Below are 23,259 nucleotides of genomic sequence, written 5' to 3' on the forward strand. Positions count from 1 at the left end.
GAAGGAATTCCTGGAGAAACTTCCGAAGGAATTCTTGGAGGAACTTCCGAAGGAATTACTGGAAGAACATTATGAAGGAATTACTGGATGAACTTCCTTAGGAATTCCTGGAAGAACTTCCGAATGAATTCGTGGAGGAACTTCTCTAGGAATTCCTGGAGGAACTTATGGAATGTCTTATTTGTCTTATTTGCTTTATTTGTTTGATTTGTCTTATTTGTTTTGTTAAGAAAATTATTTTGAGCTTTTTAGTGGAATGTCTTCACTTGTCATAAGACGAGTTTGTACAATCCCATTGAATTCCACCATTTAATTGTATCTTGACAGATACGTATTTCGACCTCAACAGTAAGGCCGTCTTCAGTGTCTCGTACTTGACTCAACTTGTTTTATTTGTTTTATTTATTTTCAATTGTTTATCTTATCTCATTCCTATATTTGATTTCATTTTATATATTTGGTATCCTCGTGTTCACAAATAGGAATACGCTTTTTTCTAGTGTCACGCTAGATACAAAGTTGACGGTATGTCTACCGCTCTCATCGCTCCTTTCCTGCCGTGCGCCATGTGCACAAGAAAATATGCTGTTGGCTGCTCTCCCGAAATGGTATCTTTTGTATGGAATTTAAAAAACTTGCAAACCATGGTTGAAGTAAAAAAAACTTCCTTCAAAATTTAATGCGGTGACATATACTTTTTATTACATCAAAATGATCGTTGGAAAAATTAAAAACTTTTGTCAGTTGGGTTTTGCGAAATTCGGTTCCTTTGTGCCTCAAATCATCGGAGAGAGGTACTGAGAAGCGAAAATTTCATTTCTACAATAGTTCAGTATTTAAAGCTTAATTCAAATTTGGGAAATAGTAGGTCCATGAAATTTTGTAGGAACATTCCTTGATAAATTTCAAAGAGATTGTCAGTTGGGATAAGTGAAATTCGTTCCCAGTTCCGAGTTATAAACATTTTAGTACGAAAAAAGCGTTCTACCGCGAGAGAGCTTCCCTCAGACCTTAATTTGATGTCTATGCTGGCTTGAGGTTTCTAGTTAGCCTTGCAAACAAAGGCGCAGAATCCGGAGATGGCGATTTAGATTCTCGATCAAATCAATGATGTTTTTTGGTGAGAAACATTCTCGACACCCTGGGCATAGTGTATCCATCACATTTGCCACACTAGACTACAAACTAATGCAATGGCGGACATAGAAAGCATTCAATTAATAACTAAAGAAATGTTAATAGATTATTAAGTTGAAAAGCAGGCCAAATTCCAGTTAGAATGTAGTGCTATAGAGGAAGAAGCTTGCGATGCAGTTGACTGATTCACCAGAACTGGTTGTTAAACTGTTAGCAAGTTTTTAATAGTAAATATTATCATACATAAATATTGTAACACACTGGAGACGGTTTTTACGCGGAGGATATGGGCCGCGTAAATTAAAACGTAAAAAACCGCGTAAATCCCTAAATGTGTCTGAATGAATCGCGGAAAGCCCGAAATTTAAGTAAAAAATCGCGTTGAATACGATTCGTGTAGAAAAAAATCCGCATAATAAACGACATCACTGCACATCGGGTATGAAGCGTTGACTCTTTCTTGATCGAATGGTCCAAGAAAATTGAAAATCCATCTAGAAACGGCTAAGATATTAACGATCAAAGTCTATCATATTTTCGTGACGTTTTTCGATTTTTCGCAATCGTAAAGTGTACCTCAATATAGAAAAGACAGACGTAGTTCTACGTCAAAAGAACATGATCAAGGTTTACATATGGGCTTTGAAAAAACTCTGGCCAAAATAAAACTTTGATTTTATGGCCAAGAATGTCACAGGATATAAAACAGCACATTCAAAAGTGCAAAATATGTGAAGAATGCAAAGGTTCAGCAATTCCAACGGTTCCTAAAATGGGCGAAACAAGAATTGCAAATAGACCATGGCAGATTATCTCACTGGATTTCGTCGGGCCAATTTCTTTGAGTAAACAGAGAAGCCAGTATTTGCTAGTTGTTCTGGACGCCTTCAGTAAATGGGTTCAGCTTTACCCATTGAAAAGAATTGACGTTGTTGAGGTCTACCGAATACTGAAAGAAGATTGGTTCTGGAGAAACTCAGCGGCTCAAATTCTAATCACGGATAATGGGGCGACTTTTACGTCAAAACAATTTAAATCGCTGTTGGAAAATTTTCAAATAAAACACTTCCTGACGACACGATACCACAGTCAATCAAATCCTGTGGAAAAGGTTCATAGGACGATTAATGCGTGCATACGGTCGTATGTACGTGAAGATCAACGAATCTGGGATTCGAGAATAGCTGAGATACAACTTATGCTGACACGGTACATTCTGGAACAGGATGCACCCCATTTTTTGTGTTACACGGGCATTCGATTTTTGACCAAGTACAAAGATAGTTGAAAGGAGACAAAAGAAATCTGACGCGCGAAATCGGTCAGTTGAGTACAAATCGATTGTGACTCCAGGGATTTGTTAATCCAGGCGCAACTCGGGTGTTATTTGAATAGGAGAATCTAACGCAGGTGCTCGTTCCGCAAATTTAATATCACCGGAGTGCGTAGTGTTGTACACAAGCGGAAAACCGGAATATCAAACGTGCGCGGAGTGAACGAAAGTAATACAGCCATTTTGGCGTTCGTTCGGGTCGGCTACCAGTTAAGAGATCATGATGCTCAAAACCTGTGTTTCGAAGTGGAACGATATAGCCACGGTTGATTTACGAAACGTCTACAGTCAACCACAAAACAATGTAAGCGAGAGAGAGAGAGCTGGTAAGTAAGCCAAATTGTTGTTCATGTTCTTGTTATCCTTTAAGAGTGGCTTAAAAACCGGTAACAATTGGCGCCCAACGTGGGGCTGTTCGGCCACATTGAGACGTAAAGTCAATGTCAACTTCTCTCCCCAAACAGCCAAGATAGCTGTGTGGTGTCGGAAGACAGTTATCTAGCCAAGAATAACGCTACGGATTGCCTGTTCCGGTGGTAGAAGTCCACCATACAGGTGACCCCAAATTCTTGGTGTGATGCGGCTTTATGCTTACCGTGCCTACAAATGAATGGTTGGGGGGTCTAAAAAGAACCTAACCGCTAACGGAGCCTGTGAAGCACCAGGGCACTGTAAGTGTTTGGTTTTGTTAATCGTGTGTATTATTGAGATTTTTGTTTGTAAATATGCAAAAAAAAAATGACAGGTAGTTTTTGTATGAGAAGCGAAGGTTTGTCCCCCAGTAGGCCCACTTAGCATACAACTAAATAGTCATTAGGAGCAACCACCTTAACTGCTACCAACCACCCACCAAGCTTCTTCAACCCACCACCAGGAGCCGCAGGATAATGAGTTGGAGCGGCCATGATGGGTTGCACAAATGGGTGGTACGAAACAGGGATGGAGACTGGAAAAGTCGATGACCGGAGATGGGGGTCATGAACCTTGGGCCTGAAAATCATGTAATAGATCGTTCACTTACCCGGCAATCGTGAACGAGTTAAGAAGTGTAAAGTCAAGGAGATCGTTTATTTTTCGGAAAATAATATTGAAAGCGATAAGACAAGGATATCAGGACCCCGTTGTTCTACCGTGGATTCGTTGCTGTCCCGTGCTTTTCAACGCCGTGTTTGTGCCCAGTTTCCCGTGAAGCCCTGCGCCGTCCTAGTGCCCCCTCGCCGGGTAGATTCCGGCACCGTTGTTGGCCGAAGACCGATCCGACAACACATCGGTAGCCTAGGACGCGCAACTGGATCATAAGGCGCGGAACGTAGCCAGACGTGGCTGAAGCTTGCGGTCAAGACGAGGAAGGACGCAGCGAAGAGGAAAGAGGTGGTTGGAAAGAAGAAAGGGCCCCAACAGTAAAGGTTAGCTAAATAGTTAATAAGAAAGTGGGAGGAAGGAAAAGTTAGAAGGAGTGTAGCTAATAAAATTGTTAAAAACGTTAAAAGTGCTGGTAGGTTTTCCTTAATTTCGAGTGCGAAGATTCCCTGTCCCGTGATAAACTTCCGTGTGCCGACCCTGAGGCAGTTGATTCGGGGAGTCTCAGAAGTGCTCCCGGTTGGCTAGACCGGCATTTACAGCACCCTTCACAGTATCTAGCCCTTACTGCGCTAACCGGAGCTATGGCGTAGTTGACTTTTTGCTTCTCCGAAATAATCGGCTACTCTTATTCAATCTCAACTTGAGGTTAAATAAGGGTGGGATTATGAGCATGTTTTTATTTAGTTTTTCAACAAATTGTCACCTATATGGATTCGCTTTATGCGTTAAACACATTGTACTCTGTGTTTCGTCTTCGACTTTCTCGATAAGATACCAATTTGGCTTCATCGTTGCTGTTCATATTAATGCTGAAGTTGTGGAGTGCGTTATCTCAATTTGCAATGGCTTCAGTTAAGATAGCTCAAATCAATCTTCAGCATAAAAGAACAGCAACGATTAATCTGTGTAGACTCATGCAAAATGGCAAATCCCAAGTGGCTTTGGTGCAGGAACCCTATTTTCGCAAGGGTAGCTTCTACCAAATATATTATATTAACAATATGGTTCACTTCGAGCTTTTCCATACAACGAAATGGCGAACCATTTGCCGGTGATAACAACACCATCTAGCGAGCAAAGAGGAATCTAAACATGTTTTCTTCTTGTTTATTCTAGCAAATCCCATGGCGACGATAGCGACAGTCATGCAGCTGAAAAGATGACATTCGAAGGTATAGGGATGCCCATACTTTTTTGAATAAATCGATCATCAAATGATCGATTTTCCTCGTTTTAATAAAGTTTTGCGATAATATAAAGAAAAACAAATTATGCCTCGTGTGCTCCAATAGTAGAAGCTGCTCCGACGTGGAAATGCTTGCTGCGCTGGTTTTCTACCCACAGCTGCTAGCACCTGGGTGTATATGTATATGCGCGGGAAGCTAGAAATTTGTATGGCGAAAGCATAACAAGCGGGTAATCAAACTGTCGGAACTTGTGGTTTAAAAAATGTGGTTTTACAGGACGGTGTTAGCCTTCCCATCATATCTACGTGAAAAACAACGTGTTTTTTTCACAGCACTATTCACGTTTGGTACGTGATTCAAAGGTCGAGGCACTCAATTTCACTCAATCGGCTAGCACTAGTGTGTCACATGAAGATTACGTGACTGTTTTATTGCTTTCATGACTAATCTAAATTAGATTGTTTTTCTTTTACTTTATCGAAAATTAAAAATATAACACAAAATTCTTCACCGGTTTTTATTTCAGAAATGAAAATCTAAACATAAATATGTACATCTTTGTCTTTAAACTCAAATGAGTGACATAAAATCCATTATAGCTCTCCTTTGGATGCTATAATGAAAATCCAACATCAGATCAGTAGTTACATGACTACATTTTGCTGAATCAGCTTGGGGAATGATGGCCATGACATCAGAATTTTTCAAAGGCAAGTTCATCTATCGCTTCAAGGCTTGTCGAGCTACGCATTGTGGTACGATAACATGGAATATGACGGTTCTTTGCAGCAACATGATTTATTGGTAAGAATGATCATTTAAAGTAATTGCGTCATTGCAAAAAATAGCGTGTGCAACTCGTTGCAAAACTAGATTTTTTCAACACTCGTAGTATTTATCCAACTCGACAAGCCTGGTTGGATAAACGCATAACTCGATATCATCTCGTTCAACTGGTTATAAACGTACAACAAGTTATCAAAATAGTAGTTTGTGCAACAAGTTGCAAAAAGATTTTTTTTTTACTTATTTTATTTGCCAATTATCTAATACATGCATTCATCTCTTAGACTAGGTGTTCCGTGTTTTCTTAACACTATCATCCTTATTTACTATGTTACTTTTAAGTTATTATTAATACATTTCAATTGCATCTGGCTGTTAGGATTTTTCCTCTGGTTGAATTGAACCATGTAGGAATTACAATGTTTTCAACTTAAACTAAACTTAACCTATTTAAAACTAAGGGTACAAGGAGTTAATCGTTGCAATAGAAGATTGCAACGATTTTTGTCTAAAATTGGAAATTATTTTGTTGGACATTTGTTGCAATGTCTCAATATTAGAAATTCTATGAAGTTCATTGGTACTATACCACGGAGGCAACTTCAGAATCATTTTCAAAATTTTATTTTGAATCCTCTGGAGTGCCTTCTTTCTGGTATTGCAGCAACTAGCCCATATTGGCACAACATACAACATGGCAGGTCTAAAAATTTGTTTGTAAATCAACAGTTTGTTCTTAAGACAAAGTTTTGATTTTCTGTTTATAAGTGGATATAGGCACTTAATATATTTGTTACATTTGGCTTGAAGGCCTTCAATGTGATTTTTAAAAGTTAGTTTTTGATCTAGCAGAAGTCCTAAATATTTAGCTTCGCTAGACCAATTAATTGGAACCCCATTCATAGTGACAATATGTCTGCTAGAAGGTTTCAAATAAGAAGCTCTCGGCTTATGTGGGAAAATTATAAGCTGAGTTTTGGAAGCATTCGGGAAATTTTCCATTTTGCAAGTAAGTGGAGAAAATATCCAAACTTTTTGCAATCTACTACAAATGACACGAAGGCTACGCCCTTTGGCTGAGAGACCTGTGTCATCTGCAAACAAAGATTTTTGACACCCTGGTGGTAAATCAGGTAAGTCAGAAGTAAAATGTTATACAAAATGGGCCCCAGTATGCTGCCTTGGGGACACCGGCCCCAGAATTTGATAGTTTACCTGCAGTGAGCAGGTGATAAATAATTTTGGATCAGTTTAATGATGTACAGAGGAAAATTAAAATTCATCAATTTTACAATCAAACCTTCATGCCAAACACTGTCAAATGCTTTCTCTATATCAAGAAGAGCAACTCCAGTCGAATATCCTTCAGATTTGTTGAGCTGAACTAAGTTCGTAACTCTTAATAACTGATGAGTGGTTGAATGCCCATGGCGAAAACCAAATTGCTCATCAGCAAAAATAGAATTGTCATTAATATGAACCATCATTCTATTTAAAATAATCTTTTCAAACAGTTTGCTTATTGAAGAAAGCAAACTGATTGGGCGATAACTAGAAGCCTCAGCTGGATTTTGTCCGGCTTCAAAATTGGAACAACTTTGGCGTTTTTCCATTTATCTGGGAAGTATGCCAATTGAAAACATTTGTTAAATAAATTAACCAAAAAGGATAAAGAGCTCTCAGGAAGTTTTTGATAAGTATGTAGAAAATACCATCATCACCTGGGGCTTTCATATTTTTAAATTTTCTAGTAATAGATCTCACTTCATCCAAATTAGTTCCCAACGTAGGGTCCAAACATTATCTTGGTTGAGAATGTCTTCGAAGCTTCGTGTAACCTGATCCTCAATTGGACTAGTGAGACCTAGACTAAAATTATGGGCACTCTCGAACTGTTGAGCAAGTTTTTGAGCCTTTTCGCCATTTGTTAATAAAATTTTATTTCCTCTTTAAGCGCTAGGGATTTGGAGGTTTTTAAGAATTTTAGTTAGTTTCCAAACGGGTTTCGAACTGGGATCCAACTTCGAGACATTATTCTCAAAGTTGGTATTTCTCAGAATAGCGAAACGTTTTTAATTTCATTTGCAAATCTCGCCAAATAACTTTCAACGCGGGATCGCGAGTTCTTTGGTATTGCCTTCTTCTCACATTTTTAAGACGGATCAGTAGCTGAAGATCGTCGTCAATAATAATGGAGTTGAATTTAACTTCACATTTCGGAATTGCAATGCCTCTGGCTTCGACAATTAAATTTGTCAAAGATACGAGAGCATTATCAATATCACTTTTTGTATCGAGAGGAATATCAACATCAAAATTCCTATCGATATACGTTTTATATAAATCCCAATCAGCTCTATGATAATTAAAAGTAGAGCTGATTGGATTATAAATGGCTTCTTGTGAGATTTCAAATGTCACAGGAAGGTGATCAGAGTCAAAGTCAGCATGAGTTACCAATTGGCCACACAGCTGACTTGAATCCGTTAAAACTAAATCAATTGTAGAAGGATTTCGACTGGAAGAAAAACAAGTTGGTCCATTGGGATATTGAATAGTATAATATCCCGCAGAACAATCTTCAAATAAAATTTTACCATTGGAATTGCTTTGAGCATTATTCCATGAACGGTGTTTGGCATTGAAGTCACCAATTACGAAGAATTTTGATTTGTTGCGAGTCAGAATTTGAAGATCAGCTTTCAACAAATTCTTTTGCTGCCCATTGCATTGAAAAGGCAAGTAGGCTGCAATGAAGAAAAATTGTCCAAAATTTGTTTCAATAGAAACTCCCAAGGTTTCAAAAACTTTGGTTTCAAACGAAGAAAATAATTTATGTTTGATACGTCTATTAATGACAATGGCGACCCCACCACAGGCGCTGTCAAGACGATCATTTCTGTAGATAAAATAGTTTGGATCTCTTTTAATGGAGAGTCCTGGTTTTAAATACGTTTCAGTTATAATGGCAATATGCACATTATGAACTGAAAGGAAGTTGAATAATTCATCTTCCTTACCCTTTAGAGAGCGGGCATTCCAATTTAGAACTTTCACACAATTATTTGGATCCATTGAAACGGAGTCCGATAACAATTTTTGTGTGTACTTTATACCAACCTGAACAGCTTCAGGAATGGTATTTGCTTTGAACATTGCATCAATCATGTGATGCAATTGTTCAGTTAAAAAATCAAAATCGGAAGCAGTCATGCTACCTGAATCGGCAACATGACCGTTATTTTCCGTTGGGACATGGGTATAAACCTCATTTTGAGAAGAGAAATTTGGTCTACCAGCAGCGATGTTTGCATACGTAGGTACATTGGAAAAATTGGAATTTACTGAAGTGCTTGCTACCCGTTGACGAGCGGCAAAATTTGTTTGTGGATTGTGGTGGGTATGAATTGCTCGACCGGTAACCGGTTTCGAAATTTGAGCGTTTGAAAATTTCTACCCGTCGAATCTGGGATCCGATTGGAATTTCCCGTCATCAATTTTGCACGGGAATTCAAAACTTTTTGCGTGAAGGGCATTCCCAGAAATTGGATTTATGATTGCCCCCACAGTTTGCGCACTTAAATTTATTGAATCTTCTCTCACAGGACATGCGTCCTTGGCGTGAGAGGTTCCACCACAAATCATGCATTTAGCATCCATGTGACAATGTTTGGTTCCATGACCCCACTTTTGGCACTTACGGCACTGGGTAGGGTTTTGGAAATTTCCCTCAGGCCTGCGGAAATGTTCCCATGTAACACGGACATGAGACATAATACAGGCCTTTTCCAAACTTTTCATATTATTTAGTTCACTTTTGTTAAAATGAACTAAATAAAATTCTTGAGAAATGCCCCTCTGGGAAGTACCAGAATAGGATTTCTTTTTCATCTTAATTACTTGGACTGGTGAAAATCCAAGTAATTGAGAAATTTCAATTTTAATCTCATCCAGTGATTTGTCATCACTGGGGAGACCTTTCAAGACGACTTTGAACAATCGCTCAGTTTTGTCGTCGTATGTGAAAAATTTATGGCGCTTCTCAGTTAAATAGTGAAGAAGACGTTTGCGATCGTCAAAGGATCCCGGCAAAACGCGACAGTCACCCTTCCTAGCAATCTGAAATGAAACCTTGATCCCCTGAAGGTTACTCAAAATCTCATTCCGGAAGCCAGAAAACTCGGCAACAGATACCACAATTGGCGGAATCCTTTGCTTTTTCGCATGAATCGAATCACCTGGGCTAGAGGTAGATTCGATTTGCTCAATTTCATCATTAATCAAATCGAACTGATTGCTCAGTTCGATTGGAGAAGAATTATTTCCGATATTAGAGTTAGAAGGAATATCTGAATTCTCCAGCTTCCTTCTATTTTTTCCGCGCTTGGGCAGGACGGTCTTGAAACCTTGTTTCTTTGAAGGAAGCGGAGAATTCAGAGACTCCCCCTTCCTCTTGTTTTTGTTAATACTCATTGCTGAGCGTGGAGACGTGACCTTCTAAGAGGTTTTTCCCAGAACGGTGTCCCTGCAGGATTACCACCGCTTGTCGGAATTTTACTTCCGCAAACGGGTCCAACGTAAAACGAAGGCACGGGTCCTTGCAAAGATCGTAACGGGATCAGTGGGTACAAATAGCGCTAAGAAGCACCGTTGAAATTAAAATAGCTTCGGGTAGTATTAAAAACTTCCTTCCGCAAAGAGAGAAAGAACCGCACAGCACGAAAGCACGATGCGATCTGAGTTGCAAAAAGATTATTTTTTCAGCAGGAGTCGTACGTTTATCGAACGAGGCTTGCAAGGTTGGATAAATACTACGAGTGCTGAACAAATCCAGTTGCACACGCTTTTTTTTTTTGCAATGACGAAAAAAGGACTTTAAATATGACAAATCTGTACCAATATTATACTTGTACATGTCCAATTCCTTCCAGAATTTACTCAACATGATCATTCTTGCCGTGCCACATTGCATAGTTCGATAAACCGTGAAGCGATATTGATATTGACATTTGCATTAGACAAGTGATGAAGGCATGACAGAACATGTCATTTGTAGTCATAAGCACAAGGAAGAATGGCAAAAATGTGCAGTAAACTTTATGCGTCAAACAAATACATTTGGTTTCTAGATACGTGACCGAAAAATAATTACGTATTTATTTTATGTTTTGCAGCCTAAAATTATTTACAATATTTACACATTTCAATTAAAGCTAACTCAAAGCAATATTTACCAGAATTACCATTAGAAAATTTAGATTACGCCATTTATTATATGATAATTGGTATTTCGTATTGAAGAGGCCTAAGTTGTTAAAAGAAATCTTTTCAAATAATATAATGAAGATCTTAGTATACTAATTAATGTAAGATAAGTTTTTCTGATAGGAAACCGAGCTAGAAACGCATGTGCAATGCAGAGAGAAATCCAGTAAGACTCGACTGTCAAGAACTTTGCTATCTCGTTCTCCCAGGGATTATATTCTCTCTATCTCGGGTACTTATTCAAAAGGACGTATGTGATTTTGTAAACAAAGTTTCAAACGTCGATTTGTCCGATCTGATGGCACTCCCACGCAAACCATTACCATAGACAGATAGGGGGAGGCTTCGGCTACCTGGTGGTGGTGTTGGTTTGCGTGGGAGTGCCATCAGATCGGACAAATCGACGTTTGAATCTTTGTTTTTCAAAATCACATACGTCCTTTTGAATAAGTACCCGAGCTATGTTATTTTTTTGTATCAAGCGGTCATACTCTCTCTGTGCATAGATGGTGAAATTCATATTTGAAGACAGAGTTTCGGAAGTGTAAACGAATTACTCTGATTGACATGGTTCTGTATAAAACATTTCAAGTCATATGACATAATGAAGAGGAGATTCTTTCCACCAATTCAATATGAAATGATAATATTTCAATTAAATTACTATATAAAGTCAAAGTGGCAGACCACAACAAAATATTGTTCGAACATATTACATTAACGTAGTAAATAAATAAAATGAATAACAGTTAAGTTGAGTTTTAGTTTTCAAAACTATTATCATTACATTTTTAATTGAAGAACATACTGTTGTGAAATTTTCAGGCGAACACATAATAAAATGGTATAAATATTAGCAAAAGCATAGTCCAAACCAGTGTTTTTACGTTATTTTGCTACTAATGAAAATGTGTTATCTCACAATGGTGTATATTAGAATCTATTATCTTCATTGACAAATTCTCCCAGAAGTAATTCAAGTATTTTCGATCTACGTAGGGTTCTTTTTGAGCCTATTGGAAAAAGCGGGTAAACAGAAAATGTGACCTTCCAATTTCCATCTTGTATTTTTAATCCACCCTCGTTAGTTCTACAAACCTATTATAGAGAATGATTTTGGTTGGATCAAAAAGGTCAGGCACAAACGATGGATTGGAAAGTTTCAAATATGGTGAGTCCGTTCCATACTTAAATATATATATTTAAAAACTGATTTCACTAAATACGGTCTGAGTTCAACGATGTATATTTATGTATCATGGATATAAATCTTGATCCCGGAAGTATAAATATATTGCATATATCCATTTGATATCTGAATGTATTTATGCGGGGCTTACTGTTAGTGATAGTGACCTCGGAGTGGATAAGAAATACCAGGCACTCTGAAATGGGTCACTGGAGCTGCAGTAGAGCTAACACTTTCTAACTCCCGGATTAAATCTGACTGTTTTAACAGACAGCTTTCTTCCATAACATCACTGCCAGACAGTGGGGGTTAGTTTGTACACACACACACCCTCGTTAGTTCTACAAACCCGTTTTTACGCAAAATTCTCAATAAGGTTTTCTACTCAACTGTCAAATCTTAGCTGGAATAATTCCTCATTCTATATAAATTAAAATGCATTCCAAATGCTATATTTAAGCTATTCTTCAACGTATCTTGTTAAATTTACTTTCAACCAGATTCAACAAAAAAAAAAAACAATAAAATGCGGATTAAATAGTGACAAAGGATATCTCAACTAATTTTAGATACGTTTAATAAGCCATGCAGACAACTTGCTGTTTGTCTCAGACAATTCATTGACTTCTTTAATGTCAAATTTCCCAAAGCATCATAACGCCTCTTTAAATCAAAAAATATATAAAAGTGTTGCAGTCAAATGAGCAAACAGCAACATGGTGTGTGAAACAGAGAGCGAGTAGGTACAATGCGAGAAGAATGTAAACTTCCACAGCAACCTCGTATAGCTCTCCAACTGCTTCAGCGTGCGTCAATTTTGATATGATGCACCGGCATGGTCCCGCCGGATACAGTTCAACGAGCTATATCAAATTTATTATACATTTCCACAAAAATATGCCTACCACACTTCTTCTACAACATTTGATTTTCCGTTTGCATTCGATTAAACATAATCGATTAAGTTTGCAAAAAAACATCAAGCATCCCTATTTTTTTCATGATGACATTTTGAAGTGTGTGTAAAACGATCGTCATATTTTGGGTAGTTCGATTTACGTGTGTATCGATCCTTTTGGACGCGAGTTGGCGCCACATGTGGTGTCGCCAAAATTTCGTGAGAGTGAATCATATTGTTAATATAGTATATTTGCTTCTACCTAGGTAACCTAGTGAACCCGGTTTTTGCTGCTTTCAGTAAAGAAATGGCAAACTCTCGATCAATGCCGCGTGCATGTGTGCTTGTTAACAATGCTATTGTTGCTACACTTATCTCTGAACTAACAACCAGAGATGTATGTGCTGTCACAATTGAGGCAACTGGCGGAACCCCCGTCAGGAAATACGTCTATTGTTCGATTTATTTACCACATGATGAACCATCCCCTACGGATGCTTTCAAACGAGTTGTCATATATTGCACTTCAAAAGGTCTTCCGCCAATGAATCGACTGCTTTGAGCGTGCTTACAGCGGCACACTAGGAGTTAACTTCCTGAAATCAGTATGGCGAAAGGCATCTAAGGTTCGATTTCTCAAAATTAAGCACTTTAATCGAAAAAATATTTGGTAGGCGTAGTAGCGGACACCATCCCTCATAACCGATACCAAATAGTTTTTCATGAAAAGTTCCTAATTTTGAGAAAACCAGCGTTAGATGTCTTTCGCCATACAAATTTCTGGCGGTTAACTCTTGCTGGCTATTTTGTGCATATACTATAGCGCCTGGATGTGGCTGCGGCGAGTAGAATATCAGCCACTGCCAATAATTCATTGTCGGCAGTGATGCTAATGCTCATCACATCATCTGGGGTAGCTCGGATATCAATCTGAGAGGCTCCAGCTTGATGGAATACTTAAGTAGTACCGAACTTAGTTTACTTAACATAGGCAATCGCCCAACCTTTATGGTCAGAGGTATTAGACATAACCCTTTGCTCCAATAGAATCAGTCACAAGTTGACGAATTGGCATGTGTCAGATGAGGAATCGATATCTGACCATCGCTACATCTACTTTGATCATTTGAATGTTACTTCGCAGACCTTGCGTTTTAGAAAACCTCGTTCAACAAACTGGGATCTTTACACAGAGTTGCTCTCTACCAAATTTCACGGATATCTACCTTCTATAGAAACTCCTTCCGACTTGGATGATGCAGTTGATACTACAACGTTGCACATCATGGAAGCTTTCGAAGAAGCTTGTCTCTTACGTTCTGTAAAAAACCTCGAGAGGAACCCCTTGGTGGAATTCCGATTTGGCTAAGCTAAGGAAGCAGTACAGAAGGAGTTGGAACAGACGCCATTCAGCAGGGACGGATTCCTTTAAGTTGGCTCGCAAAGCTTACAAGGAGGCTCTACGATCTGCTGAACGATCCGGCTGGAAAAACCTTTGTGCAAATGTTTCCAATTTGAGTGAAGCCAGTCGATTGAATAAAATTCTTGCGAGATCCAAGGATTTCCAAGTTGGCGAAATTCGCAAGCCAAATGGCGACTACACTTCTTCTGATGAAGAATCGTTAGAGCACTTATTTGATACGCACTTCCCTGGATGTGTCGATAGATTGTCATGGGCTACCTAATATGATTACCAAATGGATTCACCAGATGCTTAAAAACCGACATCTCTACTCGACATTACGTCAAGCAGCGATTAGGAAATTAAGTGTCTGCGGATGCCCCCAAGGGGGAGTATTATCTCCACTTTTATGGAATCTCGTTGCATATACGCTATTGAGGTTACTCAATAATGGCGGTTTTCCTACCTATGGATTTGCCGACGAATATCTAACATTTATAGTGGGTTTGTGCATTACTACCTTATTCGACCTGATGCAAAATGCTCTTCAGGTAGTTGAAAGTTGGTGTCGCCAATATGACCTTTCGGTCAATCCGAATAAAACATCTATTGTTCTTTTCACGGAAAAACGTAATCGTAATGGTATTCGTCCATTACATCTTTTGGTTCTGAAATCAATGTAACTGATCAAGTAAAGTATGTGGGTCTAATTTTGGATTCAAAGCTTTCCTGGACTCCTAACGTTGAGTTCAGAATCAAAAAAGCGTGTATGGCTTCCGGCCAATGCCGACGAACCTTTGGTAAAACTTGGGGTCTTAAACCCAAATATATCAAATGGATTTACACAACAGTTGTACGACCAATTTTGGCTTATGGATGTCTTGTGTGGTGGCAAAAGGGGGAAGTGAGGACAATTCAGTCTAAATTAGGCCATCTTCAAAGGATGTGCCTAATGGCAATGACTGGTGCGTTCTCTTCAACTCCCACGGCTGCTCTCGAAGATCTCTTCGACGTGGCCCCACTGCACATATATCTCAAACTAGAAGCATTTTCTTGTACTTACCGACTATGGGTACTCGGTTTTATGGAAGAGAATCCTGTAAACCGCAGTTCTACACACACTTCGTTGTTACCGCTTATGGTTAATTGGGACAAAATTTTCCTTGCTCCAAGTGATCTCACACACGTTAGTAGTTTTCCTTATAGAACATTTTCAACACAATTCCCCTCGCGGGATGAGTGGACATCTGGCTATTTGGAGAGAAGTATGTCGGACAGCATTGTTTGTTACACTGACGGCTCCCTCCTTGAAGGTAGAGCAGGTGCAGGCGTCTATTAGCGTGAGCTGAGATTGGAACAGTCACACTCACTGGGTACACACTGCACTGTCTTTCAAGCGGAAATATTTGCCATCTCCGGTAGTAGCAAACTATTTAGCTAATCTGTCTAAACAGAATTACAGTGTCTTAGTCAAGGCCTTGACAGGTCACTGCCGACTGAACTATCACATGGCAAATATTCAACGCGTTGAATCATCTGTTTGTGATAGTTGTGAATCCGATTATGGAACTTCTTATCATCTAATATGTAACTGCCCAGTCTATGCACAATTGCGCTTCCAAATATTTGGTAAACACTTACTTAGTGAAATTGACTTCAGAAACCTGAACCTTCAGAGTATTTTGTTGTTTATAACCCGTTGTGGTAAGGAGCTATAGGCTCTTGTACGCTTATGCGTTGTATGCCCTCTTCAAGGGCCCTTTTCCAAACATTCCCTTTGTTCTCCCATCCACATTCCTTTCCTTTTTGTTCACTTTCTTTTCCGTCAGGTGTGTGATGAAAAAGGCTGTGAAGGCGATGGCACAAATCTCCCAAATTGAGGTGAACGTGCCCCTGGAGCCGACGTTCTGATACCTGATACCTGATCCCGCGCTGCCGAAGGTCACATCGATACGTGAATCACCGCTCGGTCCTCTGAACGTTAGCACTTGGCCTTCGTTCAGCAGGACTACGTTTAATACTCTATCAGGATATGACCTCTAGCGTTAGTGAATCCCAGTTCACTGCCCACGCATTGAAATCACCGGCTACAACTTCTTCTTTTTCTTTTTCGATGGCTCTACATTCCAACTGGAACTTGGCCTGCTTTTCAGCCTGTATTCTATTAGCATTTCCTCAGTTATTAATTGAAAGCTTTTATATGCACGCCATTGCATGAGTATGTATCTTGTATGGCAAGTACAATGGATACACTATGCCCAGGGTGTGTAGAATGTTTCCAGCCCGAAAACATACTAGACCGGTCCGAGAATCGAACTCGCCAGAAATATGAGAAGTGTTTGCTACAAACAGGTTACAAAGTATCGTATTCAAAAAAAGAACGACAAACAAAATAATGCAATCAATTGTTACATAATTTCAACCAACACTTACGTCACTTCAAGCTCCGGTCCCGTCCTGTAGGTCGCTCCCATTTCGCGCGCCTCCAGAATCGATTCCATGATGCGGGACATGTTTCCCTCGAAATCCAGCGCCCATTGATTCAGCGTTGCCACGGCGAGTGTCACTTTCCGGCCCATTCTGCGGCGTTTGTTTGGCTGAAAGTCATAAGGAAATGGTGAAAAGTCAATTAGTTAATTGTTTATCAATAACTTTTCAATACTACTTCAGTTCATATGAAGATATCAAGGCACTTCACGTCTCAAAAAACAGCGAATACAACAACTAAGCTCTTTCATTAACTAGCGAAAGCAAGGCACGGGAGTGGAAACAAATAATAAAATACTGACGAGCATCATGCGGTTGTTGTCCCCCAACTGAAAGCTTTTGCGGTTTTATTTTTGTCTTAATCCTTGCTGGCCACTTTGATTCGAACCGCCACCCACCCAAACGCTGGGGAAAAGCGCTTCGAAAGTAACTTGCCAACCACAACCAAAACGACACTTGGGACTACGGCACTAACTGGGCAGTAGCAGCTTACAAACTAGACGAGACGGCGCGAAATGCTGTGGAAAAGGGCGCCCGTTGATACGAACGTGAAATTAGGTCCCCATTCCGTACGAGTACGAACGTACGCGGGGGTGGCGAGGTTGCTGTGAACTATCGACCAAGCTTTCCTCGGGGTGCGACCGTAGGTAGCCGATAGCACGGTGTTACGCGAGTTTTGATCCTTATAAACAAATGTCGGAGAAACCAGAATAATGTAATTAAGCCAAAACACCTGAAAATAAATAAAATTTCCGTTTAAAAATCCTTTTAGTAGGTAATCAATGATTGGTTTTTAAGTGAAATAAACAGCCAAAGGCAACTACGTTGCACGAGAAAGGCAAAAAACGACATCACTATAATTTCTTCTACTTATGACAATTCCAAATTGTTTTCTTCATTTGTACTTTATATTTGTAGCACAGTGTAGTCGGAATTTGTGTATGTTTTATTCTATGTAGTGTAGGCAAATAAACCTACCTTGTCTACTTGATGTATGGCTTCTGTAGAAACAGATGGATTAGCTTTTGCTTATACCGGGTTTACTTGAAGAAAAAAGCTGTTGTAGAGCTTTGAGTTCCACTTTTTACGGTATAATGAAGTGGAATTTTTCAGCAAATATTTCGAAATCGATAATTTCGGATGTTTTCAGGAACATCTTCAGAAATTTCATATGAAACATCTTCGATTTCTTCCTATGCAAATTTTACCCAAAATGTTAAGTAAATTTTCTCGTTTTCTAATCGCAGCTAGAAGGTATGGTTGAGTCGATGAATCTAACAGAGGAAAACTACAAAATAAGTAGCCCTCAACATGAGGCACTATCACAGCGTGAGCTAAGGTAAGGAAAAGTTTTTAGTTTCGATAAATATAATAGACGAGTACCCCACTCACAATGCGAGGGAGCCACGCTGATAAGCATTCAGACTTATGGAAATACACAATGATCACTATCATTTTGTTTTGATTTTAAGAAATTGTGCTTGAGCTGAGGAATCGAACATATCAAGCACCGATTGGTTGCATCAAGCGAAGCCAAATAAAATATGAGAACACATCAAAAGTAACCCCGTGCATGTTCACACTACCTCCCCGGATCACTTCCTCCTAATATAGATTCCAGAAAGTTTGAAACAAAAGCAGCAAAGTTTCCTTTATTTATTAAAATATAAAAGTTCAGCAGCGTTGAATGGAATTGAAACTTCCTCGTCAGTCGAACAGACTACTCTATCGCCCTAGCGCAATATGGAACGAAGTATGAGGATCCAATTTGAAATTGAAATCCAACTCGGAAGAAGTTGATTCCCTGTTGCACTGTTGACTTGGTGGAAAAACTTTGTAGGCACCTATCCATCGCCATTCGAGCTTCCGGAGCTCGCTAGAACGAAAGTCCTGAGTATCATGAACCTTGCTGTGTGTAGTGCTGACAACTATGAGGAAGAGTTGTCAAAGTTGTTGAGCAAAGTATGGCAACGGATGGAGTGAGGATAAACTGACTTGGATGAAATATGGAATGAGTTCACCTCAACTGTGCGTCTTCTGTGTTAATCGTCAGGAGCGAAAGTTTATTCATATAACGGTGGAAGTTGGGCGATTGCTTGGAAAGTGAGATAACTGAACGTCTCTGCTTCTTCTTCTTTTTGCGAATACATCATCCAGTAAGACATTGCCGCCTCGCAGCATAGTGTTCCACAATTATTAACAGCGAGGTTGCTAAGCCAAGCTACTATTTTTGCATTCGTATATCATGAGACTAACACAATGATACTTTTACGCCCAGGGAAAACAATTTCCAACCCGAAAATTTCCTAGACCAGACCAGTAATCGAACCCAGCCACCTTCAGCATGGTCTTGCTTTGAAGCCGCGCATCTTACCGCACGGTTAAGCAAGGGGTCTTCCTGAACTGAACGTGTTAAGACGACAAAATGTACATCTGAATAAATGATGCAAAGAAATCAGAATCCTCTTATCTGTTGGCATTACACCCCCACAGGAACATTGCCGCCTGGCCGTTTGGTGTTCATTAAGCGCTTCTACAGTTGCGGTAATGGATGGTACTATTTTTGCATACAAATCAGTGGCGTTTCCCTAACCTCAATCTACCTGTGCACTGGACTTAAATTTAAGGATTTTTTGTGCGGAAATGTATAGAATAACTAGATTTTGATTAGTTAAAACAACTCTGATGATTTTATTTTCCATTTGGGCTGTGGAAATATCAAAATTTTCATTTTTCGTGTCAGTGCACAGGTAAAAAGTGAGGTTACGCGACGCCACTGATACAAATATAAATAATGAACTGGTCAGGTCACTTATCATGATATGAAAGGAAAGAAGTTATATTTCGACGTGGCGGATAATATCATTTTAATGAAGGCATTGTGATGCAGATTTGAATTTAGTTTTAAATTCGGCTCTTTATTCCATTTTGTAAACCGCTTTAGGTTCGAAATCAGTTTTGAAATCGTTATCGTATTTGTCTTCAGGTTTGCAATTGCTTGCAGTTCTAGAATTGGATTTTGATCTAATATCTTAAAAATAATTTGGATTCGCATTAAGCTTTTCATTCACTTAAATAACATTATTCAAATAAAGTGCGAATAAAAAATAACAATTAAATTCTGGTTTTAATGTGGGTAACGATTTGGATTCTCGTACTTGATATCAAATATTGACGAATATTGGATTTTAATTCTAAAACCTAATTTGAATTCTATGTTAAATTCCGATATGATATTGAATTCGAACTTGTGTTAACTCTGAATTCGGAATCAACTTTGAGTTCATCCTGGATTAAACTTCAGATTCAATTTCTCTCGAGTTCAAGTTCCTCTGTTTAATTGAGTTTGGATTCATAATTGAATTCAGATTCCTCTCGTTTAATAAACAATGTGCACTCGCTTGACTGTGGATATACAACAGTAAAGCACATGTGGAGATTGGACAAATCAAGCATCTGAAAGATATTCAATTTGCAAAAAAGAGAGCTAACCGCGGTGGAGGTTGGTACTCGGATTCTGATGGCTTTTCCGCAAACGTGACCTTTAAGTGGTCTTGTTGTGTAGGGGTTATCACGCCTATCTAGAGAGTAGGAGGTTGAGGGTTCGAGTCCCTCCAAGACACGTGGATTCTTTTTCGCAAATTTCATATCAATTTGTCCATTTCGAAACATATGCTGTGCATATGCACAGCCAAGATATTTAACAAAAAAATGGTTTTCGTACGGCCGAGTTGCCGAATAATATGCAATTAATTGAATTCAGAGTTTTATTTGCATTCCGCTTCTACTCTTATTTGCAATCGAATTTATCTAAAACTCAAACAGATAATCAACTAAAATCCGGTATAGAATCATACAGGTGAAACCTTACCCATATTCAGACAGGAATTCGTTCGCATTCCGACATAATATAAATATAATACAGATTGTAATTTATTCGTATTCCGACAGTAGATCATTCGAATTCCAACAGGTATTCATACTAAGTCCGAAAGAAATTCATCCGCATTCTGACAGGAATTCGTCCAAAATCCAACAGTACATCCTGTTGGATTTTGGACGAATTCCTGTCAGAATGCGGATGAATTTCTGTCGGACTTAGTATGAATACCTGTTGGAATTCGAATGATCTACTGTCGATTCGTCTGAATTCCGACAGGCATTCTCTCGAATACGATCAGAAATTCATTCGAATTCCGAGAGAAATTAATTCGAATTTGAACGACCCCTAGGAACTCATTAGAATTCCAACAGGAATTCATCCAAATTCCGACAGAGTTTCATCCTAATTTCAAATAGAATTCATCCAAATGCTGCCAAGAGTTCATCTTAATTCTGGCAGAAATTCATCCGAAATTCGACAGAAACTCGGATGAATTCTCCAACGGAATTCATACGATTTCGAGTTGTAACTAATTCAAAATCCGAGAGATTGCATTCGAATTCCGACAGAAATTCATTCGCATTCCGACAGAAAATCATTAGAATTGTGACATGAATTCATCCGTCTTCTGACAGGAATTCATTCGAATTCCGACTAGAATTTATTCATCTAAATTCCGTGTTCCGACAGGAAATTATTCGCATTTCGACAGAAATTCATCCGAATTCTGACAGGAGTTCATCCGAGTTTTGACAAGAATTCATTCGAGTTCCGATGGAAATCAACAAGGAATTCAACCACATTTCGACAGGTATTCATCAGAAATCCTCCGAAAATAATTGATCCTAGTTAGGACAGGAATGCATTATACTTCCAGCAGAAATTCATCTCAATTCTGACAGAAATTTATTCATATTCCGACAGGAACTCTTTCAAATTCAAACAGAAATTCGTTCGATTTCCAAAAGAAGCTCATCTGAATCCCGACAGAAATTCATTTGAATTCCGACAGAAATTCATTCCGATTCTGACTGTAATCTATTCGCATTCCGACAGGAATTCATTCATTCCTATTCCGACAGGAACTCATTCGCCTTCTGACAGGAATTCATTCGAATTTCAACAGGAATGCATTCGAATTCAATCGAAAACCAAAAGGATTTCAATCGAATTTCGAAAGGAAATCAATTCCTACAGAAATTCACCTGATATCAAACAGGAATTTATTTGTATTCCGACAGAAATGCATTTGTATTCCAACAGGAATTCATCCGAAAATTGACAGGAAGTTATCCGAATTTCGACAAGAATTCCATCGAATTCTTTCCTATTCTGACAGGAGCTCTCACATTCAGACAGGAATTTATTCGGTTTCCGACAGAAATTCATTCGTACTCTGATAAGAATCAATTAAAATTTCGACAGAAATTCATTCATATTCTGACAGGAACTTTTTCACATTCAGGCAGGAATTCATTAGATTTCCGACAGAATCTCATTCGCATTCCGTCAAGAATTCATTCGCATTTCACCCGTAGGAACTTCTGGAGGAATTCCCGGAGGAACTTCTGGAGGAATTCTCGGAGGAACTTCCGGAGGAATTCCCGGAGGAACTTCCGGAGGATTTCCCGGAGGAACTTACTTTATTTTTCTTCTTTGTCTTATTAGTCTTATTTGTCTTATTTACACCAGCACCACTGTTATCACCCAAATTGTACAGAAATCCTCTCACGATATTTTCTAATGTTGTTCTAGAAACAGCTCATGTTTTCATTTTCCAAAACCAGCTGGAGTTTGTTTATTTTGATTTCCTCATTGCGTGATTGGTCGGCACTGTTGCTGTTCTCTCGCCGAACCACTGCATGAGTGATAAATTTCTTCCCCATTGTTGCCAATTCCTTTTGTTCTCCGTTTACGGCAAATTCTAAAGCAATTGTTAACTGCATAATGATGAAATAATTTTGGCGACACTGACAGCGTCATTCTGGCGGGCTGAAATGGGCAATTTTCTCTCTCAGAGAGTGCTACCACGTGCTTTTTTAACGGAAAACCCTTCCCTCAGACCTTAATAAGCTATTGAATTTTTCAATTAGGTTCTGCAGCATGACGTCACGAATGAATTCGGTCCTCGTCAAATGAACTTTTTTGACAGTTCAGTAGTACTTTCCACTGACTCCGACGAGGACTCCGACAAAGTTCGAGTTCGTGATTGGTTGGCTGCCCCCGAGTCCAACGCGAAGTACTACTAATCTGTCATCAGTTTGAGGTTAGATACAGACGCTGCAGAGCCTAATTCTTGTCAAAGCCAATAAAAATTTCATATATAACCATATATAATGTATCCCTAACAAGGACATCAGAATGCAGCATGCCACGGCCCTTCTGGTCCGCGTTCTGACATGCTTTTTGCTCACTCATTTTTTTCTCGTTCGTTCGCTGGTAACGTAGAGAGGTGTGTTCGTGGGTAGTGGACGCCCGTGCGATGTCTTGTTCAATTTAATGTTATTGAGTGATATCGCTTCTTACAGTGCTTTTGAGTGACTGATTGTGTGATGTTTCCTCACAGTGCGCATTTCAAAGTTAAGTGTAGTGCGTTTTAATCGTTGAAT

General features: G+C 39.1%; 1 protein-coding gene across 5 annotated transcripts in view; it reads right to left on the reverse strand.

The window, feature by feature from the left end:
• LOC134207793 (glutamine-dependent NAD(+) synthetase) overlaps positions 1-23,259 on the reverse strand; it is a 363,415-nt gene that overhangs the window by 11,766 nt on the left and 328,390 nt on the right. For 3 of the 5 annotated variants that reach the window (XM_062683709.1, XM_062683708.1, XM_062683706.1), the window contains one exon: positions 16,714-16,877. In XM_062683709.1, the coding sequence (XP_062539693.1) occupies positions 16,714-16,859 (146 nt within the window). In that variant the 5' untranslated portion in view covers positions 16,860-16,877. Of the gene's footprint in view, positions 1-16,713; positions 16,878-16,945; positions 16,968-17,069; positions 17,315-23,259 lie in introns of those variants that run through there. The other 2 variants (XM_062683707.1, XM_062683710.1) reach the window with 2 other exon arrangements.

The sequence above is a fragment of the Armigeres subalbatus genome, chromosome 1 (genome assembly GCF_024139115.2).
Source record: "Armigeres subalbatus isolate Guangzhou_Male chromosome 1, GZ_Asu_2, whole genome shotgun sequence".
NCBI lineage: Eukaryota > Metazoa > Arthropoda > Insecta > Diptera > Culicidae > Armigeres > Armigeres subalbatus.